Source organism: Stigmatopora nigra, chromosome 1 (assembly GCF_051989575.1).
Source record: "Stigmatopora nigra isolate UIUO_SnigA chromosome 1, RoL_Snig_1.1, whole genome shotgun sequence".
Lineage (NCBI taxonomy): Eukaryota > Metazoa > Chordata > Actinopteri > Syngnathiformes > Syngnathidae > Stigmatopora > Stigmatopora nigra.
In genome coordinates this window covers 14,475,888-14,494,959 of record NC_135508.1, presented here as the reverse complement: position 1 = coordinate 14,494,959, position 19,072 = coordinate 14,475,888, and the positions used below count along the sequence as shown (strand labels likewise).

Genomic DNA, 19,072 nt, shown 5'->3' with positions numbered 1-19,072 from the left:
ACGAAGCAGAGCAAGCCGTCAAAGATTTGTTTTGATCACGTGACAGGAAGTATAAGTTACAAGTCCAATGGTTATAACATCGTGCGACACAGATCTAAAATGGTCTGAAATATATTTTTTGATCTGAATTAACTTTGTTTTCCATGAAAACGGATGACTTTAGAGTATTTTTCTTCTAACTCCCTTCTCAAATGTGGGGTTTATTTGAACGGTGACATCAATATTGTCTGGCTAGTTTTAGCTTATTAGTTAGCTGTGGAGTGTGGACTACAACCTTGCCCTTTCGGAGCCACCTTGGCTTTGGAGTTCCCTGCTATCTCCGTTTGTTTGGTTTGTCTTTTTTTGTTTTATACAGTTCTGGTTTAACTCTTGTTTAGTGTTATTTTAAAACAATATCCGTCACTAGATCTGCCTTGTGTGTTACTGACAGCACTGTCAGTACCAGTGGCAAGCAAACAAAGATAGGCATCATAATTATGAAAACAACGAAAGACTGATCAATGGAAAGCAACACATTTCTCTGGCGGTGAGTTTGTGACATTCTTTTTTATGCACTTCAATGCAAGCATAAGCAGAATGTATTTACCTTTTCATTTCATATTTTATTAAGATTGCATTTAATTCATACATTTACATGATTAATCATATATACAGTTATATATCATTAGACCAGGTGTCCACATGTGTGTCCATCACATCTTATGACATATCGGACAAATTTGATGTTTTTGAGTTATGTTGGCCGGTGCTATAGGCCAAATCTTAACAGTGAATATTGTTGATAATGTTAGGGCAATGACCTAAAATGTCATGTTCACATATGGTATGCCTGGTCTGTAGGAGGTTACATTTTTTCGCATACTCAAAATAGTCACTAGCCTTATAAACGGATTAAACATCCAGGTATGAAGCATCAGAAAAGTGATTAACTCTCTGTCCTGGCACTGCATAAATTTGAACTTTGAGGCCTTTACTTTAGTGTGTACTTAGCTCTGCAATAGTTAGTTAGCAGTGAACCTTTTATAGGGCAAGGTTTGAGTAGTTAAAAAAAAACTTGGGCCTGGCATCAAAACACAATGTGATGGTATGTGGACATCACATTGTTCTTTTTTTTCTTGTACAATTTAGAACACTTCTAAAGGGTTAATCGTGGAAAGGAAAAGGTCAATCAAATGGACATTATTGTATTTGAGAGTTCTACCATGTATATTTTTCTTGTATGTTTTTCAGACACCTCCATGAGAGCTGTCCTTTTGTCTACCCCCATTTTGAGAAGAGGCATCACTGAACCAACAGGATGTTGGAAGGCCTTGTTGCGTGGGTTCTAAACACTTACTTGGGAAAATATGTCAGCAACTTAAACACAGATCAGCTCTCCATCGCACTCCTCAAGGGTAATTATATAAAATATTGATGCACCAGATTAGGTAACCACAACATATAAAATCAGGTCTCTCAGTATATATTCATGGTACAATTTAAAATGGCTTTTATTTCAATTCCTTTGAATTCATTCAATTCTTTTTCTGACCTGATTATCCTCATGAAGGTGGCAGCAGGGTGCTGGAGCCTATCCCATCGATAAGTTGCCAGCCAATGGCAGGGCTCAAAGAGATGAACGAATATGACATTTTTTAAATGTTAAAGTATTGACACATAGAAGACAGTTCATGTCTATTTTTTTGTAGTATATACATACATTATTATACATTGCGCCTGCGATATACATGATTTATAGTACATGTTTAATTAAGGGTGTTGTCAACATTGCTGCCAATGCATACAATACTTTTTCTTACTCTTCAGGTGCAGTTGAATTAGAGAACCTACCTCTGAGGAAAGATGCCCTCAGAGAATTTGACTTGCCCTTTGAGGTCAAAACAGGTGAGATTTTGGTTTGACCAAATCATGCTAAATTAAACTCTTTTAATGCCAATGACGATGCTAGACGTCCAATTAGTGGCGGAAGAAATTTGCACACTAACTGAAATATTTTATCACATTAAGACGATTATTACTCTGCACTTCATTTTATGTATGTTTCATACTCTCCCTGTCCTGAAACTGGGCCCATAGGGGCAGGATCTTAAGGCCACAGGTTCAGCAACCCTTAACTCTCACCTCGGCGTCCAATCTTTGTATTCATTTACAAATTTTTTTGAGGTGCTTATCCTCACGAGGACCACAGGGGTGCTGGTGTCTATCTCAGCCCAAAATTAGCAGTTGGTGAGATACATGAATTGGCCAGGCAATTGCAGAGTTATATTGATATATTTTCTTATTACATTATTATTGTTATTCTTGTACCTATGGATTCCCCCAAATACATTTTTTATGTATTTTAATAAAACATACATTCTGGCAGCATTTAGGCATTGTCTTTTGAAATTACTTTTCCAGGTCCCATTAGCTGGTGGTTTCTTACATAATGTGGGACATGATATGACCTCAAGGCCAGGAATTGCAATCAATGAAGTATAGTAGAAAAGGTTAAAACAGGCTCTTTAAATGATCTTATGTTCCTAGGCTTCATTGGAAAAATCACACTGCAGATCCCGTTTTATCGGCCTCACAGTGACCCATGGGTTATCTCCATGTCCCAGCTTCACCTTATTATTGGACCTGCTATTCCCCAGGAGTATGATGATGAGAAGGAAAAAGAGGAGCAGAGGGAGCGCAAAAAATACCTCCTTAAGACTCTGGAAGACAAATTCAAAGTAGGTGGACAGCTGTACCTGTGTAAACAAGCCAAAATAAAAACACAAGCCCACATTTTTCATCTCTTAGCACATTTGTTTGTTTCCGACTAATGTGGCATTGCTTGCGTTACTCAATTGGTATCCTTAGATAGCGAGCAGTCCTTAACTCATTCTCTACCATCCCAGGTGTGTTGATATAGTATTCACAGATTATATGTTGTGGTCATTTGTAAAAGAAGACAATATCTTAGGTGTAATAAATCTTTTGCTAATATTGTTTACATTTTTAACGCATCAAATATTTATAAATCTAACACTTGAGTTTTTATACATTAAAAAATGACAAACTCATGGTTTTCCTAATTTTGCTGTTTTATTTTGTATTTTAAATCCTATTATGGATGCAGTTCTTATTAGTCTTTAACTTCAGATATATTTAAGCTTGTTGTATTTTGCCATTTTTTTTCTTTATGGGGTATTTTGTAATCCTAATGTTTCAAGTATTGTTTACATGCCTTGAATGGGATGTTATTGAAATAATTCTTTGAGATTGACGTCAATGCCTATTGGCCAAAGTCAGTTTGGATAGGCTCAGGCACTCTTGTGAGCGAATTTTTTTTCTGATTTTCCTTCAGAGTGAATGTGAACAAAAAGGAGAGTCCTACTGGTACACTGTTACTGCCTCAGTGGTAACAAGGATTGTGGAAAACATTGAGGTAATTGGACCTGGCGCTTTCCAAATGTAATTTTCATTTGCTGCATGAAACCTGAATGTTTAATGAGTAATTGCATAAATGTTAACATAAAAACAACATTGACTAAGTAATTCTTCTACTATTGATATTAGTAGTACCACTGAAGTAGTTCAAATATTGTCTTTTTTGGCGGGTGGCTTTCACTGTTGCCTCCGTACAAATGATGTAGATTTTATAGATTTCAAATGGTCTAACTAATTTTTGGATGCATTTGGTTAGCTGAACATCCAGGATGTGCACTTGAGATTTGAAGATGACACCTGCAAACCAGAGAAGCCCTTCTCCTTTGGTGTATGCGTCAATAATATTTCTGCTCAGAATCCTTCCAAAGCTACGGTAAGTAGTAAAGGACTCCACCAGTGGCTGGTGTAGTAGGTGATGAAAAATTAAAGTACACACTTTTCTGCATCATAAATTGTATTTATTTCCCAATATTGAAATGTTCATCACCTTATAATTCATTTTCATTAACTGTTTATTTTATTTAGGCACAATATTCAGGATTCTGGACTACTGCGTCTCAACTCAACACACTGTATTTGGTTAACAAAAGGTTTGAAGATACTGTGTTTTTCCTTTCCGTAGGCCTCGAATCCCTTTCGACAAAAGCAGCTAGAGATTGAAGATTTCAGAATCTACTGGGATACAGAATGTGAAATGCTAGCAAAACTGCCTATTAATCAAATTCAGGTCAGAATTTACTGGTTAATAGGTGACTGTTGTGTATTTGTATCTACATGTGAATCTGCATGTGTATATGTATATATATATGTATATATATATGTATATGTATATATATATGTATGTGTATATATATATATATATATATATATATATATATATACATATATATATATATATATATATATATATATATATATATATATATATATATATATATATATATATATATATATATATATATATATATATATATATGTATGTATATATATATATATATGTATATATATATGTATATATAGACTACTGTTGTTTAATTACTTGTATAAAATCAGACATATAAGGGCATTATCTTGTAGCTAAAGTTGTGCAATTACTTTTTACCAACAGCTAAACAAACCCTACAGTCAATTAATCACTTTTTTCTATTCCTTCTGGTACAAGTCCAAGAATTTTTTTTTATATATCCATTTTGTGAACATGCAGGAAGCAATGACCCAATGTATGAAGACATGGCCGCATCAATATATATTTGAACCAGTGTCTGCGTCTGTATTGCTAAGAAGAAATGCTTCCAAGGAGCCTCTTAGATTTCGACACACACCACGGATTCAAGGCCACGTTCAGCTAGAAACTATGTCCTTGCGCTTGTCTCAGGTTTGTATCATTATGCTACCTAGTTGTATGGATTGTTTTTTCAAACAAGTTCTTTCAGGTCCAATACCAACAAATCATGGCATTTCTCAAAGAACTATACCGCCGGGAAAGGGAAATGATTTACCGAAAATGGAGGCCAAACTGTATCGTCTCTGGAAAGTAAGACAGCTCTGAGGCTAAGTTGCATTTTCTAATCTGTTGACATCTTTACATTTTTCCTTAGCTGCAGACAATGGTGGCTATTTGCCATTGAGGCAAATCTGAGTGAGATCAGGGAACAGCGGCATCGAAGAAATTGGAGCTTTGCCCTACAGAGGGCCCGAGATGTTCAAACTTATACGAGCCTGTACTTCCGAAAACTCAAAGGAGTCCCATTGAGTCCCCAAGAAGAGGTACTGTGCTGTGGTGGTTAGATTTCACAAATGTAAAGGAATGAATAATCCTTGGGCGTCAAAGTCATGTTGTCTTTGCAATGGGCCACATAATAGCTATGGTGTCTTTGGGTGGCTATTGTATTTGACAATTAAGGCTGCTGTGATTTAGTAACAAACAGACCACTAATTGATGATCCAATTAATTGACAATTATTTTTATAGTCAGTGTGTGTTCAAGAGACATTTGCTGAAAATATTCCAAATAGTCTCTTTGAGTTTCGAAATGGCAATTATTTTCTAACTTTCGTATTTTTTTAATTTACTTAAAAATAGGGGGTAAAACAATAAATAAAATAATTTAAATATACTTTTTTCCTTATCTATAGTTAGTTTTTATTGTTATTTTATATTTAACTAGATTTTAAACTTTGAACTAACTTCATAGCAAACTGACATTGACGGCTGTAGACATCCAATCCGATTGAAGTGGGAGAGCTTGTTCATTTGGTGTCTGCTCCCCAGTTTTAATGAATTGGACGTCGACCAGTGGCAAACTCATTAAAATTCACATTGAAGAATGTAAGATATGTATTAGTTGGGAACTTGGTTACAAGCAAATATCATGATACTGACGCTCACCTTATTTTTTTTATATTGTTATATCTACATCTGCTGCTATTAATTTTTAAAATATTCTAAATTCATTTCTGACTTTTCCCCTTTGTCAATTAGAGAGAGATAGAGCGAGTAGAAGAGGAGCAAACCATAGAAGAGCTACGGATTCTACGAGAAATTGTCCATGATTGGTTCCGAAAACAGGAAGAGATTGTTGAGGTGATAACTCACACAAAAATTCCCAGATTAAACAATATAGCACATATTTAAAAACAACAACAAAAACTCTTTGACTCGTAACTTTTTTTTTTCCCACACAGACTGTCCGAGAGTCCAGTAGTGAGCCCCAGCCCTGTTCACCCACTACATCCATTCCTAAGAGTGGGAGCTCTGGTATGATCCAATACCTACAGTCATGGTTTCCCGGCTGGGGCGGCTGGTATGGTGATTCTATGGACCCAGACAAAAACCCTGACGGGCTTCTCCCAAGCCCGTCCTCGTGGGATATTCTGGGTGAGCTACATTAACATTTAGGGTTGCCATCTGAATCATTTTAGGTTTTGCACAGAAAACTGATGAGAACACTGGCCTGTAGAGTAGATTGGAAACACAACATGACTATTCTTTGTGTTATTGGCTTTATTTCCCCCCCATAGCAGAAACCGATGACTTTTTTGATCCACTGGAAGACTCCCACACTCTCAACACATTTACGAGGCGAGATTACTTGTTTGCTCGCCTGGAGTTTTTACTGGAGAAAGGTGGAGTTACTCTTTTTCATCAGGATACCAAAGACAATATACCACATGAGAGTGGCGTCATCCAGCTAGAGGTTTCTGGTAAGAGGAACATTTTGAATGTAATTGAGGATGATCAACTTCTTGATGAAGCGTTTTTATTTATTTATTATCTTCAAACAATCACATACACACAATTGAAACTTGGCCCCCTATTCTCACCGGTGCCCCAAAAGCAAGAAAATCATTTATTAATGTATTAAAATGACAAGTACAATAACAATAACAAGCGACCAAAAAAAATCTATTTGTGCAGTAGTACAATACAGTAAAGAGGAAGTTAATGTTGACGACAAACGGCTGACAAAAGAGAGTTGTTGTTGTGGGAGGAATGTTACAGGGACAATTTCAAAATCAAATAATGGATACAAGAAAGGCATTTATGTCTTGGGGAGATTTGGAACTTGGATCTTAGATTTCACAACCTGACAATTTTATACCGAGAGGCACTTGTAGGTAGAGGTATGACTGTATCTTATCATGATGTCTTGTCATGTCCACAGAGGTGAAAGTGGTTTTGGAGTCTTTGCCTCGATCAGAGTCTTCTTCATTATCTGTAAAGCTGGGTGGTTTGTTTCTCAGAGACTTGACCACACATGGCACCATCTTCCCTGTATTGGTCTCTCCAAAATCAGTAAGTGATAGACTATGGCGGAAGCCTGGCTGTATGCAGGCGTAGCATTAGAAATTAAAATTAAAATTGTTCATTTAACATGACTTTTATGCGTGCAGGACATGGTTGTCATTGCTGTTAATCAGACACCTGGGCAGCCCAGTAGAAATCCAGGTAAAGTGTATTTTTTTGTCAAATTCAACATAAATACACTTTAATTGACACTTTTATCAAATGGGTACCTTGAGTTACATTTATTGTAGACTTGACATTCGATGTTTGCTCTCTTTTGTCACGGATTTTGAATGCAGAAAGTGTTTCATCGCCAGTGTTTGAAATGATTTATGAGCGTAACCCTTTGAGGTCAAAGTTTGAAAGAAGACTGGAAGTGAACACTAGCCCACTAAACATCATCTACAACCCACAAGCAATCAAAAAAGTCACAGAGTTCTTTTATAAAGGACGTGTCCATTCTTCTGGTGAGTCGATGCTATTTTCGTCACTCGGTTGTATTTGTAATGACTAATGTGATGTAATGTCATGTCCTAGGTTTTGGCTATCAGTCTGAGTTAGAACTGAAAGTAGCAGAGGCTGCCAGGAGGCAGTACGACAAGTTAAAACGGCAGACAAAGGCAGAAATCCGACAAACCATCGATCAACTTCTTGTGGGAGAATTTATTGTTAGTAAACTCAAACGTTTTGTAACTTAAAAGGCAAATCGATTATTTTACAGATTTTATGATGTTGTCTAGGAAAACAGTAAGCGTTGGACAATGAAACTGGACATCTGTGCACCACAAGTCATTTTCCCTGATGATTTCCAGTCAGGGGATCCAATGCTAGTTATTGTTGATTTAGGCAGGATTTTGCTCACCAACTCTCAAGGTAAAGTCCTCCTTTTTTATTTCACATTGTGGAAAACACTAAATATTTGATGTGTTTTTTCTAAGATGACTCTAAAGACTGCAAAACTTCTCAAACTGAAAGGGAAGACCTTAGTGATGAGGAGTACCAGACACCCCTGGCCACTCCTCCAGAGTCTCCACCTGAGCCTGAGATGCCCTTAAAAGACTGGCTCAAATGTTCTGAGCTTCCCAGCCTCAATTCACCTGAGAATACAAAGGCTTATTGTAGAAAGCTTTACGAAAGATACTCTTTGTCCTTCAAGGATCTGCAGATAATGGTCGGTCGCTACAAAGACAATTGGAAAAACCTTCAAGAGAGTGAAGTTGGGCCGACTCATGTGGTGGAGAAATTTAACGTGTTGTTGCAACTGGAGCAGAGATTGCGCTATACTTCAGATCCTCAGTTGCCAGGCGCTGTGTTGTCAGGAACCCTACCTGATCTAAAAGTCCATATCAACCTTGAAAAGATGACCGCTTTGAGGAGTTGTCTGGCTAGGCTAAGTAGTCCATCTGGGAATGGAAACCAAGGCCAAGATACGGTGTCAAAGTCCCCCGATCCGCTTACTCTGCGTCATGAGAAAATTTTTCAACGAGAGGACAGTTCATGGAAAATTCAAGGTTCGGCCAAGAACTTGACACAAAGCGTCATGACATTAGAGCAGCACACGAGGGAAGTCCTAGTGGAGTCACGTCTACTGCTGGCTGAATTTAAGATAAACTATATGCAGCTAGGAGTGGAGAGTGATGGACGCTACATTTCTGTTCTCAAGGTATTTGGCACAAACGCTCATTTTGTCAAGCGACCGTATGATGCAGAGGTCTCTCTTACTGTCCATGGGCTTCTTTTGGTGGACACCCTACAAACCTATGGCTCAGACTTTGACCTTTTGGTTTCGTCTCATAAGAATCTCAGTTTTGACATCCCCACTGGCAGTCTTCATGAGAGCCAGCCATCTTCCCCGATGTCATATGAGAGCAGATCTTCGGAGCAACAAAGCCATCCCACTGAGTCAACTTCCGGCTTGCGCACGGATAGAAACTCGACTCTCAACCTATTTCTCAAGGATCAAGAAGCCCTAATTAGACTAGAGTACCAGTTTGTGAGCTCTGATTGTCCTTCCATGAACCTGGACAGCTCCCTTCAAGTAATAAGCATGCAGGTCAATAACTTGGACATTATTTTAAACCCCGAAACCATGGTTGAACTTCTTAAGTTCCTTCAAAAATCTTTCCCCAAAGAAGAAGGCACTTGGTCTTCATCATTGCAGCAACCATCAATACAGCCCTGCTCTGAGGAAGAAGATGGGACTTTTCAGTCGACATATGACCACAACAAAGAGTTAACTGTCGAGATTCATAGACTTAATCTTCTTCTCCTTAGAACTGTATCCACAGGCACCATTTTGGGTGCCGAGAAAAAAGGTCTGAAGATTGCAACCGCTAGCATCACTGGCACCAAGGTTAATGCTTCCGTTGGTAGTCGAATGGACATCAATGGGTCTCTTGGTTCCATTCAATTGGTAGATTTAACCCAAGAAGGTGGCCGAAGCCAGTTTGTTGTTAGCATTGGCAATGCAGAAGACTCCCCAAATGATGAAGTTCCAACTCTACTTGCTGACAAAGAACTTTCTCCTTCAGAAGCCCTAAATTTCCATCTTCTAGAGAATTTTCAAGGCGACTGCACTTTACATTTGCATATGGCATCTTTGCATTACAACCACTCAGCCAAGTTTTTGATGGAGTTAAGTCTTTCTGCCAATGAGGCAGAGGATAATTTTCGTTCAATGTTGAAAAATGCTGCCACCAAAGTGTCAACAGTTCTTGCCACTAAGACAGCAGAGTACAGTGGTATGTTTTCACTCTTTGAGACTCCATCGAGAAGAAGTCGAACACAGAGTTGGTCTTATCCATTAGAGGATGAAGAGGATATTCCAATGGAGGAAACGGAACCCACTTTAGACACGTTCTTTGTAAAGTTGACCCTAAATATAAACATTGAATCGCCAGTTGTGTCAATTCCTCGCAAACCTGGGCACCCTGAACTGCTGGTAGGGCATCTAGGTAGTATAACCATCCACAATTTTATCACTGGTCAACATTCTGAAGAGGAGAAACTGCAAGTGCTTGTAAAGGATATTCGGTTGTACTCCTTAAACGTGAGTCATTTGGTGTTGAGGAAAACGCAAAAGGGGGGACAAAATGATAGTGATTCACCATCCCGAAATGGAAGCATCAGTCATGGAGAACCGCAGTTCACACGTCATGACTTTTTTGAATACCTCAGCCGAGGAAAAGGTAACATTATTCATACTAACAACCTCTAAGTAATCTTACTAATGTTGCTTTTTTCCCCCAACCAGCCTTCCATATATTAACAGACACCACTATTGAGTTCACCCTGGAGAAGGCCACCATAGATGACGACATACATGCTTTTCTCACCACCAAAGAATCATGCAAGACCACAGGGTTACTGAGAGTTGAGGGAAAATTTGTCAAACCTGTTCAGGTATTTAGTCATTTAACAGAATGTATAGTGGTAGTCATTTGGAGTTGGCTCACAAATTGTTTAATGGCAATGGATTATGCAATGGCATTCTGATAGTGCTCTAATTGCTTACGTTGGGCAAGCTGGCATAAATCGGGCAGCTAATTTAAGATATCATTCCTCATGACCATAAGTGTGCATATTTACTTGTGAAGATAAGGAGCACGGAAAATGAATTGTGTCCTCATGTGTCTGCTTATAGGTGTTCCTTTGCAAGACTGTGTATGAACAAGTCCTCCAGACACTGGATAATTTATTTCTCATAGAGGAGCACCATGTGAAACCCAGTCAACCACCAACACCACCACCACCAACTCCATCCTCCACCAGACCACACCGCTTTCCTGACCCTCACGGTGGACTGTTTGCAAAGGATCCTCCTTACATAAGCTTGTCACACTCCATTCTCTCCTCACCTTTGCCTCTACATTCTCAAAAGAATACTCCTCACTCTTCTGCATTTTCTCAGCTGAAAGTAAATGTTCATGTGGCAGAATTACAGGTCCAGCTAAGTGCTGACCTTTCCCAGGGCTCCCAAGGCTTAATCAGTTTGCACTTCCGTGACTTGGAGGGAGACTTCACGAAAGAACATCCACATTTATTGGAAGTACAGCTAATTCTGCGTTCACTGCTCATGGAGGATCTTCTAGAACAGAACCCTGAGCATAAACATCTTATGATGTCTCGGGGCGCCCCAAAACCCTCTACATTCAGTCCTAAAGAATACCTCTCACATAGTTGTCCATCTGCTTCCAATGCCCAGTTCCCAGATATGCCTCGTTCGTTGCCCTCCCACATGGAAGAGGCCCAGAATGTCTTCAAACTCTACCAAAGACATGCTGGAACTCCTTCAGCAGGTCATCGTAAATGTAAGAAGGATCCGGACTGTCCGAGCACTCCACCGCCTTCCCCAACTCACCCTACATCGTCGCCCCAACCACCTTCTGAATTTGATGAGTCATTAGTCCACATCAATGTCTTACTCGTGGATCCGGCCCACCCAGAGTTCAGAAGCCGTTACGGCGGTGTCGGGCGAAGTATCGATATTGACTTTAACTGCCTGGACGTGTTAATCACATTGCAGACCTGGGTCGTCATTCTGGATTTCTTTGGCATTGGCTCCACGGCCAATAACCATGCAATGCCTTCTAGTTTCTCTCATTCTGTGCCAGGACATCCTCCCTTTGAGCCAGACATCGCTGAGCAGGACCCAAACGAAGTCGTCAACTCCAAATGGGACCTGAAGGTATTTAGATGGGAGTCAAGTAAATTGGAATCAGATTTCTTTTTTTTAATTATTTGCGTCCAAAATTAGGAATAAAGTGACTTGATAAGTATTGGTAGCATTATGTATTATTTAAGGAAATATTGCTGTCATAATTTTAACAAGCACAGCTTCTTGTTTAGAACCGAAAGACAATTGTTGAATTATTAAAAATAAAATATTTTGAGAAATGGGTGTTTAACAAATAAAAGATTATTTACACACTTGGAGAAGGTGAAGAAATTCAATCGCTCGTCTATTACGATCTAACAGCCGTTAAAAAAGCCATAAAAATGTTCAACTCTACGTTGCACGGTTTGGACAAACGTAGCGAGAGAATCTTAACATACACACAAACACTCCTACACCCAAAAATCACACTTTATAAGGATTGTAGATCAATGGGGACTGGCTAGATCCTTTTGCGATGCCGACGCCTAGTGATCGACACAGAAACGATGATTTAGTGTGTCATTAATATTATTCTTTTACTGATTTTGAAGTCATCACTTCAAAGATATAAAAAATATTGTTTGATCTTACATCTGTCTCCCAACTTGCTTGAAAAATCAGTTTTTGTTTTTAAATTTTAGGTTCATTCCTTGTCTCTTGTATTGAACAAAGAAGGCAATGACCTTGCCAGAGCCAGTGTGATCAAATTAGCTGCCCACCTGGAAATGTTGGGTATGTTGTTGAATATGTCCACAAACATACTGAAATATTCACAATTACTGTCTGTTGATAAATATGTGATCATCAACTTTTCATTTTTCATCTGCTGAATTCATTTTAGACAGCAACCTGGTATTGACAGGCAGTTTGGGAAGTTTGTACCTCAGTGATCTTACCCCACATGGTGATCTCTACAGGGAACGTTTCACTACACGTGGAGGGGAAGCTCTAATATTCAATATTCACAGGTACATATCACAACAGTGCACTTTCCTGGCATATTTTTTATCACCTTTTGGATTCTGTTCCAGATATGGTCGTCCAGATCCTTACCTTGAGCGTGAATATGACATAAAGGTTTCTCTGCTGATGGCCTCAGTCCAGTATGTCCATACTCAACGCTTCCAGGCTGAAGTGGTGGCATTCATCCAGCACTTCACGCAATTACAGGATGTGCTTGGCAGGCAAAGAGCTGCAATGGAGGGCCAAATTGTAAGTATGACTAACACCTGATGCTATTCCAGGATTTATATGCAAACTTGTAATCCAAGAAAAATAAGGAAAAAAGCAATAATCTATTATAGCCTTTTTCCTCATACTTTTTAATAACAATTTAATAACTGAAAGCATTTCAAAAACCAAATAAAAATATTAAAATGTAAAAAATCTTGTATTTGTTTTTGCCTCCACTTAGATGATAAAACAAGTGCAATATATAGTAACATAGACTTATGTATGATGCATATTAGCCATCAATGGTAAAAAAAAAAAACATCGAGGTAGCTTTGATCTGGATGTGACTATTTTGCAACAAAAGGCATCAAGGCATTAAAATAATAGTGAGGGGCTTAAGATTTTGACCTTAAAAACAGCCTCAATTGCCTCTCACCATAAGTGTCACTTAACCTTTAAGATAATGTTGATGCTTTTCTTGACTCAGTTTGGATAATTTCAGTATTGACATTATGCAACACCCCTTCTTTGGTGATAGACATACAACCAACCATTGTGACAACAATCCCTGCTCTCCCTTCGAACGTATATATTTTCTACCATCCTCTCAACACAGGCATACTGTCAACAACCCCTTGATTTGGCTTTCTTTATGTTTTCCTTCACTGCAGATACGAGACCGTCCTCATCGTGCATCCAGAGTTCTGCTTGATATTGAAGCTGGTGCTCCAGTCATTATCATCCCAGAAAGCTCAAGTTCAGCAAGAGTCATTGTCGCAAATCTCGGGCAGCTAAGGCTGCAGAACTGCTTCTTACCAGCTGGTGCATACGGCACTTTCTCCGCTCGTGACAAGGTAGAAAAAATGACCATGGCACATGCCTTTTTTCCATCTCTGGTGAGTCATAGTCCTCCATTGATGATCTAAACATTTGTTTCCATATCTAACTTTACACTAACTCCTTTTGTATTGTTGTTTTGAGGAAGAAACTAAAATGAAACACTCACCCTTTCTAGTCATTTACGTTAATATGTAGTCTTTAAATATAAAAAAGTTATTGGGACTAAGGACCAGATAGGAGATTGTTCAATTCTCACTTCAGACATGGAAATTGGGACTGATTGCTTAAACAAGTTTGACTTTCTCATTACAGCACTGCTATTTGTTTGAATTGCCAATTTTCTGTGCAGCCTGTTAATCGCACCATTACTCTTTTTGCATGTTTGTTTTCAACTTGTGGGTGGAGCATGAACACAAAATATCCAATTGCAGGGAATTGAAGCAAAAGGTTGAAAAAGCCGATAGTCAAACTTTAAATTAAAAAAATGTTTTGTGCTCAGTGACAATGATTTAACAAGCCAGCAATTTTGGCTACTGCATTAGTTATTACTGGGCAATTTTTTTCTAGATATATTTCCACATTTTAAAAAAAAGCTGGTTTCCCCCCATAAAAATGTGTGCAGCCATCATGTTTTTTTTAAAGCTAAGTCACAGGAATATTTTATATGAAGACGTATCTGTATTTATAGGACATTTTTAGTCATACTTAAAAACGGTGAAAAATGGCTCAGTCTTGAAATTGAAATAGACAAATATACGATGCAGTTTATAGTTCAATGGCAATGAGCTGGAGCAGGTTTGCTAACATATCGAACCTAAGAGTTTGCCAACCCTATCACAAGACATGGTTTATTACTTTCTTTTATAGTTGTCTTTTAGCCTATTAGAGGGACAAGAGAAACCTGGTGGCGCTCATATAGTACTGTGGGAAAACGGCAATGCAGTTGGACTCGATTTAATTATCTATTTAAACAGTTTTACATGTCATGGCACATCCACAAACCCAGTTTTCACAATAAATGACTGCTTTCTTTTGATGAAAAAAAGGAGCCTGCACAAAATGCTGAAGCGTGGTCTTATGAGCAGACATGGCATCCAACGTCCCCCAGCAACGCCACCTTTTGTTCTGACGGGAGTGCACATCATGACACGGTTCAGGATTGGGGTAGTGATCAAATTTCATCAGGTTGGTGTCCCTAATTCAAAACAACAAAACACTATTGATATTTGGATTGATTGTTAATGTTGGGGACTCAGTTGTAAAACCTAAACATCATCTCATTTGTTTTTGTCCTTTCAGAGACACACGTGTGTCTTTTGGATTGCATTGCTCTGGATCTGCAGCAAATGGATATTTTTGCTGCAGAGCGCCTGCCTTGCCAATCGTGTACAGTCACTGAAATGTCAGATGTTATTTTTCCATCCTACGTTGTCCGGCGGATGGGAGGAAATCTGCTGAAGGAGTGCTGTCGTCTTCAGCTTAAAGTAGAACGGAACTTAGACAGGTAATTTCTACTTTATTTTCCTTGTCGTGGGCCATATTTTAGTCATTTTTTCATTTGGGCAGCCTTATTGTTTTCCAATTGGGGCTTATACCATTTAATCAATGATCAAATAAACAATTTTCAAAAGACCTGACAATTATCTTAATTGTCAGCTAAATGGTTAGACTTTATTGACCTTTTTTGGTATCTTAGTAGCAAATAGCCTGGCAGTTAATTTTCAGTTATATTTATTTATTCATCCTTTAATAAACAAAAAGATCAGAAAGGGTGAAAATCGGTAAATATTCAGTTTATTCATTATATTAATTGTTTGTTTTTTATTAATAAAAGGAAAATATTAAATATAACCTTTCTTTTTCATATTTGGTTATTTTCATTTTTATTTCATTAAAAACAAAGAAGAATAAATACCTTTTAGTCATTTTTATGTTCATTTTTTCATTTTTTAAAAATATTTGACCTATAATTAAAAAAGGGAAAACCAGTAAAAAAAAAAATAATTACATTTTATTGTATTTTTCATCCATGTTTTTATATTTTTAAATTGAAGGCACGATGAATTTGCCCCCTTGCTTTAACCCATTGGCTGTCAGCAATGGAAATCAAGTTATTTTTAACTTGCAGTAAAAATGGAATGAACTACTATTCACAATCTAAAAAATATAGACCTTTTTAAACTTTTGCTTGTTTTGCTTGGTTTTTCTAGTGAGCTGAGCCATGCAGTTCCTGATATGACTATCTACGGCAGTCTGTCATCAGTACAGTGCTCCCTCGATCCAAAACACTATCAGCTAATTCGAGGACTGCTGGAGAACAATCTTGGAGAACCTATTGAGGAATTTCTCAGACCCTTCAACCTGCAAGACCCCAGTATCTACGTATGTTGTTGACCCATACCCAATTTAACATTTTCACCCGACCTATGTCATATGCACAAAAAACATTATTTTATTATGGTCCCATACTCAAAGCCCCATGATTAATATGATGAAATGAGGACAGGAAATGAGAGGGTATTAATGACAGGTGGTGTTTCTTTTCAGACTGTGTTGAGTGGAGACGTCTTCACCAACTTGTCAATTTTGGTGGATATGGTGGATGTCAGCCTTGAGCTCATAGACACCAGTAAAGTGCAGAAATCTTCACTAGCAAGGTTTGCTTTCCCATTATTTAGAATGGAGCTGCTTCAAATCATTGTTTTCATATTTGATAAATCCATCAGTTTTGCGATTAGTGAACTAATTGTCTCAATGTAGCCCCAATCAAAATCTAAAGATCAGTTGAATAAGAGCTAGAATTTTCCCTTAACAGGTTAGAATCTATAAATAAAATTTTTAGTAGAGCTACAATACAAGTAAAGTGGTTCGGAGTAGGCCATGTTGCTACAGGCCTTGCTTATGGAGCTGGACAATCCGACCACGTTCAAAAAGAGAAAACTTCTCAGCTTTAGCTATCAGGACCTCTTTACCATAAATATCCCTGCCAAAAAATGAGAATTAATAGCAGATTTGGATTATTTTAGCCTTGGTGTTTTAATTCCAAATTCAAAATTTGTCTCACTCCCCACTCACTTGCTTTTCCATATTATGGCTGTACTTTAAACCTCATCAAGGCCCAAATTTCCAAAGAGCTCATTGTAGCAATTTCTCAACTTGCACTTTTGGTCAGATTTGTATAGGAATCAGGTGTTATTTACTCCTCTATTACCCCACATTCTATATTTCAGCTGTTAATGTGCATTGGAACCAACATGTTGAGAAATAGACTGAATATTATTAAACGTCTTCCATTGACTTTACGTACTGGCGAAGATAAACTCATAAAATAAATTTTATAACATTTACTTTTGAGAAGATATTGACAATTTTTAGGTCTCTAAATAATCGTCAATCAAAATGGTACTTAATTCATATGATAACTGATTAGTCCTCAATAACTCAATTTAGTAGTGACAGCCTTAACTTACAATACTGTATTTCTCAAACATATTGTGTTATAAATTACACATTTTTAGAATGCTATATGCAATTTTCACAAATACAAAAAAATTGATGGCTCAACATATCATATTAATGGCAAACTCCTTAAATATTTAGATAATGTACAGATAACGTATTGCAACTCAAATGTCCAGATACTATTAAGCCCTAAAGCTTTAAGTCATAAATGCTAAACATATACTAAGATGGATGTCATCACTTTGTCAGCAAATCAATTGTCTAAAATGTGTTTTTTTTTTTTAATTCATAGATTTAACTTCTTGAAATCTAAGCTCCTCTTTGAGAGTTTCTCCAATGGATCCAAATCAGTCAATCTGGTATCTCACTCGCTCCTTGCTTATGACACACGCTGCACGGGCGAAAACGAGAACACCAGTGGACTTGATGAGACCAAGCAGAATGTATTCGACTGTATTCTCCAGCCTTCAAAAACTGGCACAAACCAGGCGTCTCTGCAACTAGAACTGCATTACAGGTGAACCATGTAGAAGAAAATCTTTTCAATGGAGTAGAACTTAACCGCCATTTCCATCATACAACGTCATCTCCAATTATTTCACAGGTCGACCCGAGACTCGTCTTGTTTCACAGTGGTCCTGAATAACCTGAGGGTCTTTCTTATCTTTGACTGGCTTCGGCTGGTTCAAGAATTCTTGCGCCTGCCAGTGAAAAAGCCATCAGGATCCACTGTGAATGTTCACTGTGCTTGTAATCCCAGCACTGACTTGGAAGCAAATACTAATTGCATCAACACTGGGGCTGTCATACCAAAGAGGGTCAAAAGTGGTGTGGTCACCAAGAGATCCACTGTGCCTGTTACCCACAGTCGCTGCATGGAGGTTAAGGTCAACGTTACAGGTCAGTCATTTCAATTAATTAAACTCATTGACTGCCAATCACAGTGCTATGTGTCCAATCCATTTTGACTATTATATTGGATTAGGCTATAAAGCGCCATCCATGGTACAGATGGATGAGCATTCACATTCAGTCCATCCACTTCAAATGAATTGGATGCCCTTCTTTGTCAATAACAAGTCAATGCAAATTTGTTTGTATAGCACAATTCAAAGCATAGTAATTCAAACGGCCTTATATTAGATGAAAATCAGCAAGACACAATGAAAAAAAATTGAATCAAAAACACAAATAAAATGATACTTAAAAATTACGTTCACAACCAATACTCCCAGTTTAAAGGAATTTGACCTGTATTGTTGTAGCCGCTAGATGTTGGCGTCAACAAAGCTTTATAAATTAGAATGCGAACTACTATTACTATTATTACTATTTATATATATATATATATATATATATATATATATATATATATATATATATATATATATATATATATATATATATATATATATATATATATATAAATTTCTAATTTCTTTATTTTTTATAAATTAGTTTCAAAATAATAAAAAATGCAGATGTTTATTTAAGATGTCCATTATTTAAACCAAAAACCAACAATTATAAACGCTGATTTCTTATTAATGCTATGAGAGTTACAGTGGTACGTCTTCTTAATTGGTTCCAGAACTTTTTTCGTAACTTGTATTTTTCGTAAGTAGGGTAGTACCTTATATGTTAATTCTCTAAATCATTCCACGGTCCTCAAAACTACCAACTAATCTAAACTTCATAAGTAGAATAGTACTTTATATGTTAATCCTCTAAATCATT

General features: G+C 37.5%; 1 protein-coding gene across 4 annotated transcripts in view; it reads left to right on the top strand.

Moving 5' to 3' along the window:
- The first annotated feature begins 53 nt into the window (after positions 1–53).
- The window catches only part of vps13d (vacuolar protein sorting 13 homolog D), a 39,517-nt gene continuing 20,498 nt past the window's right edge, over positions 54–19,072 (top strand). For 2 of the 4 annotated variants that reach the window (XM_077714761.1, XM_077714753.1), the window contains exons 1-31: positions 54–526; positions 1,231–1,394; positions 1,807–1,884; positions 2,527–2,717; positions 3,335–3,415; positions 3,674–3,790; positions 4,040–4,144; positions 4,622–4,792; positions 4,851–4,951; positions 5,016–5,184; positions 5,899–6,000; positions 6,102–6,294; positions 6,438–6,620; positions 7,082–7,212; positions 7,311–7,365; positions 7,503–7,670; positions 7,741–7,871; positions 7,944–8,076; positions 8,142–10,391; positions 10,457–10,605; positions 10,847–11,890; positions 12,502–12,592; positions 12,702–12,828; positions 12,892–13,072; positions 13,705–13,929; positions 14,920–15,058; positions 15,173–15,377; positions 16,084–16,255; positions 16,421–16,530; positions 17,628–17,852; positions 17,940–18,235. In XM_077714761.1, coding sequence (XP_077570887.1) covers positions 1,298–1,394; positions 1,807–1,884; positions 2,527–2,717; positions 3,335–3,415; positions 3,674–3,790; positions 4,040–4,144; positions 4,622–4,792; positions 4,851–4,951; positions 5,016–5,184; positions 5,899–6,000; positions 6,102–6,294; positions 6,438–6,620; positions 7,082–7,212; positions 7,311–7,365; positions 7,503–7,670; positions 7,741–7,871; positions 7,944–8,076; positions 8,142–10,391; positions 10,457–10,605; positions 10,847–11,890; positions 12,502–12,592; positions 12,702–12,828; positions 12,892–13,072; positions 13,705–13,929; positions 14,920–15,058; positions 15,173–15,377; positions 16,084–16,255; positions 16,421–16,530; positions 17,628–17,852; positions 17,940–18,235 — 7,420 coding nt within the window. In that variant the 5' untranslated portion in view covers positions 54–526; positions 1,231–1,297. The remainder of the gene's footprint in view (positions 527–1,230; positions 1,395–1,806; positions 1,885–2,526; positions 2,718–3,334; positions 3,416–3,673; positions 3,791–4,039; positions 4,145–4,621; positions 4,793–4,850; positions 4,952–5,015; positions 5,185–5,898; positions 6,001–6,101; positions 6,295–6,437; positions 6,621–7,081; positions 7,213–7,310; positions 7,366–7,502; positions 7,671–7,740; positions 7,872–7,943; positions 8,077–8,141; positions 10,392–10,456; positions 10,606–10,846; positions 11,891–12,501; positions 12,593–12,701; positions 12,829–12,891; positions 13,073–13,704; positions 13,930–14,919; positions 15,059–15,172; positions 15,378–16,083; positions 16,256–16,420; positions 16,531–17,627; positions 17,853–17,939; positions 18,236–19,072) is intronic. The other 2 variants (XM_077714777.1, XM_077714769.1) reach the window with 2 other exon arrangements.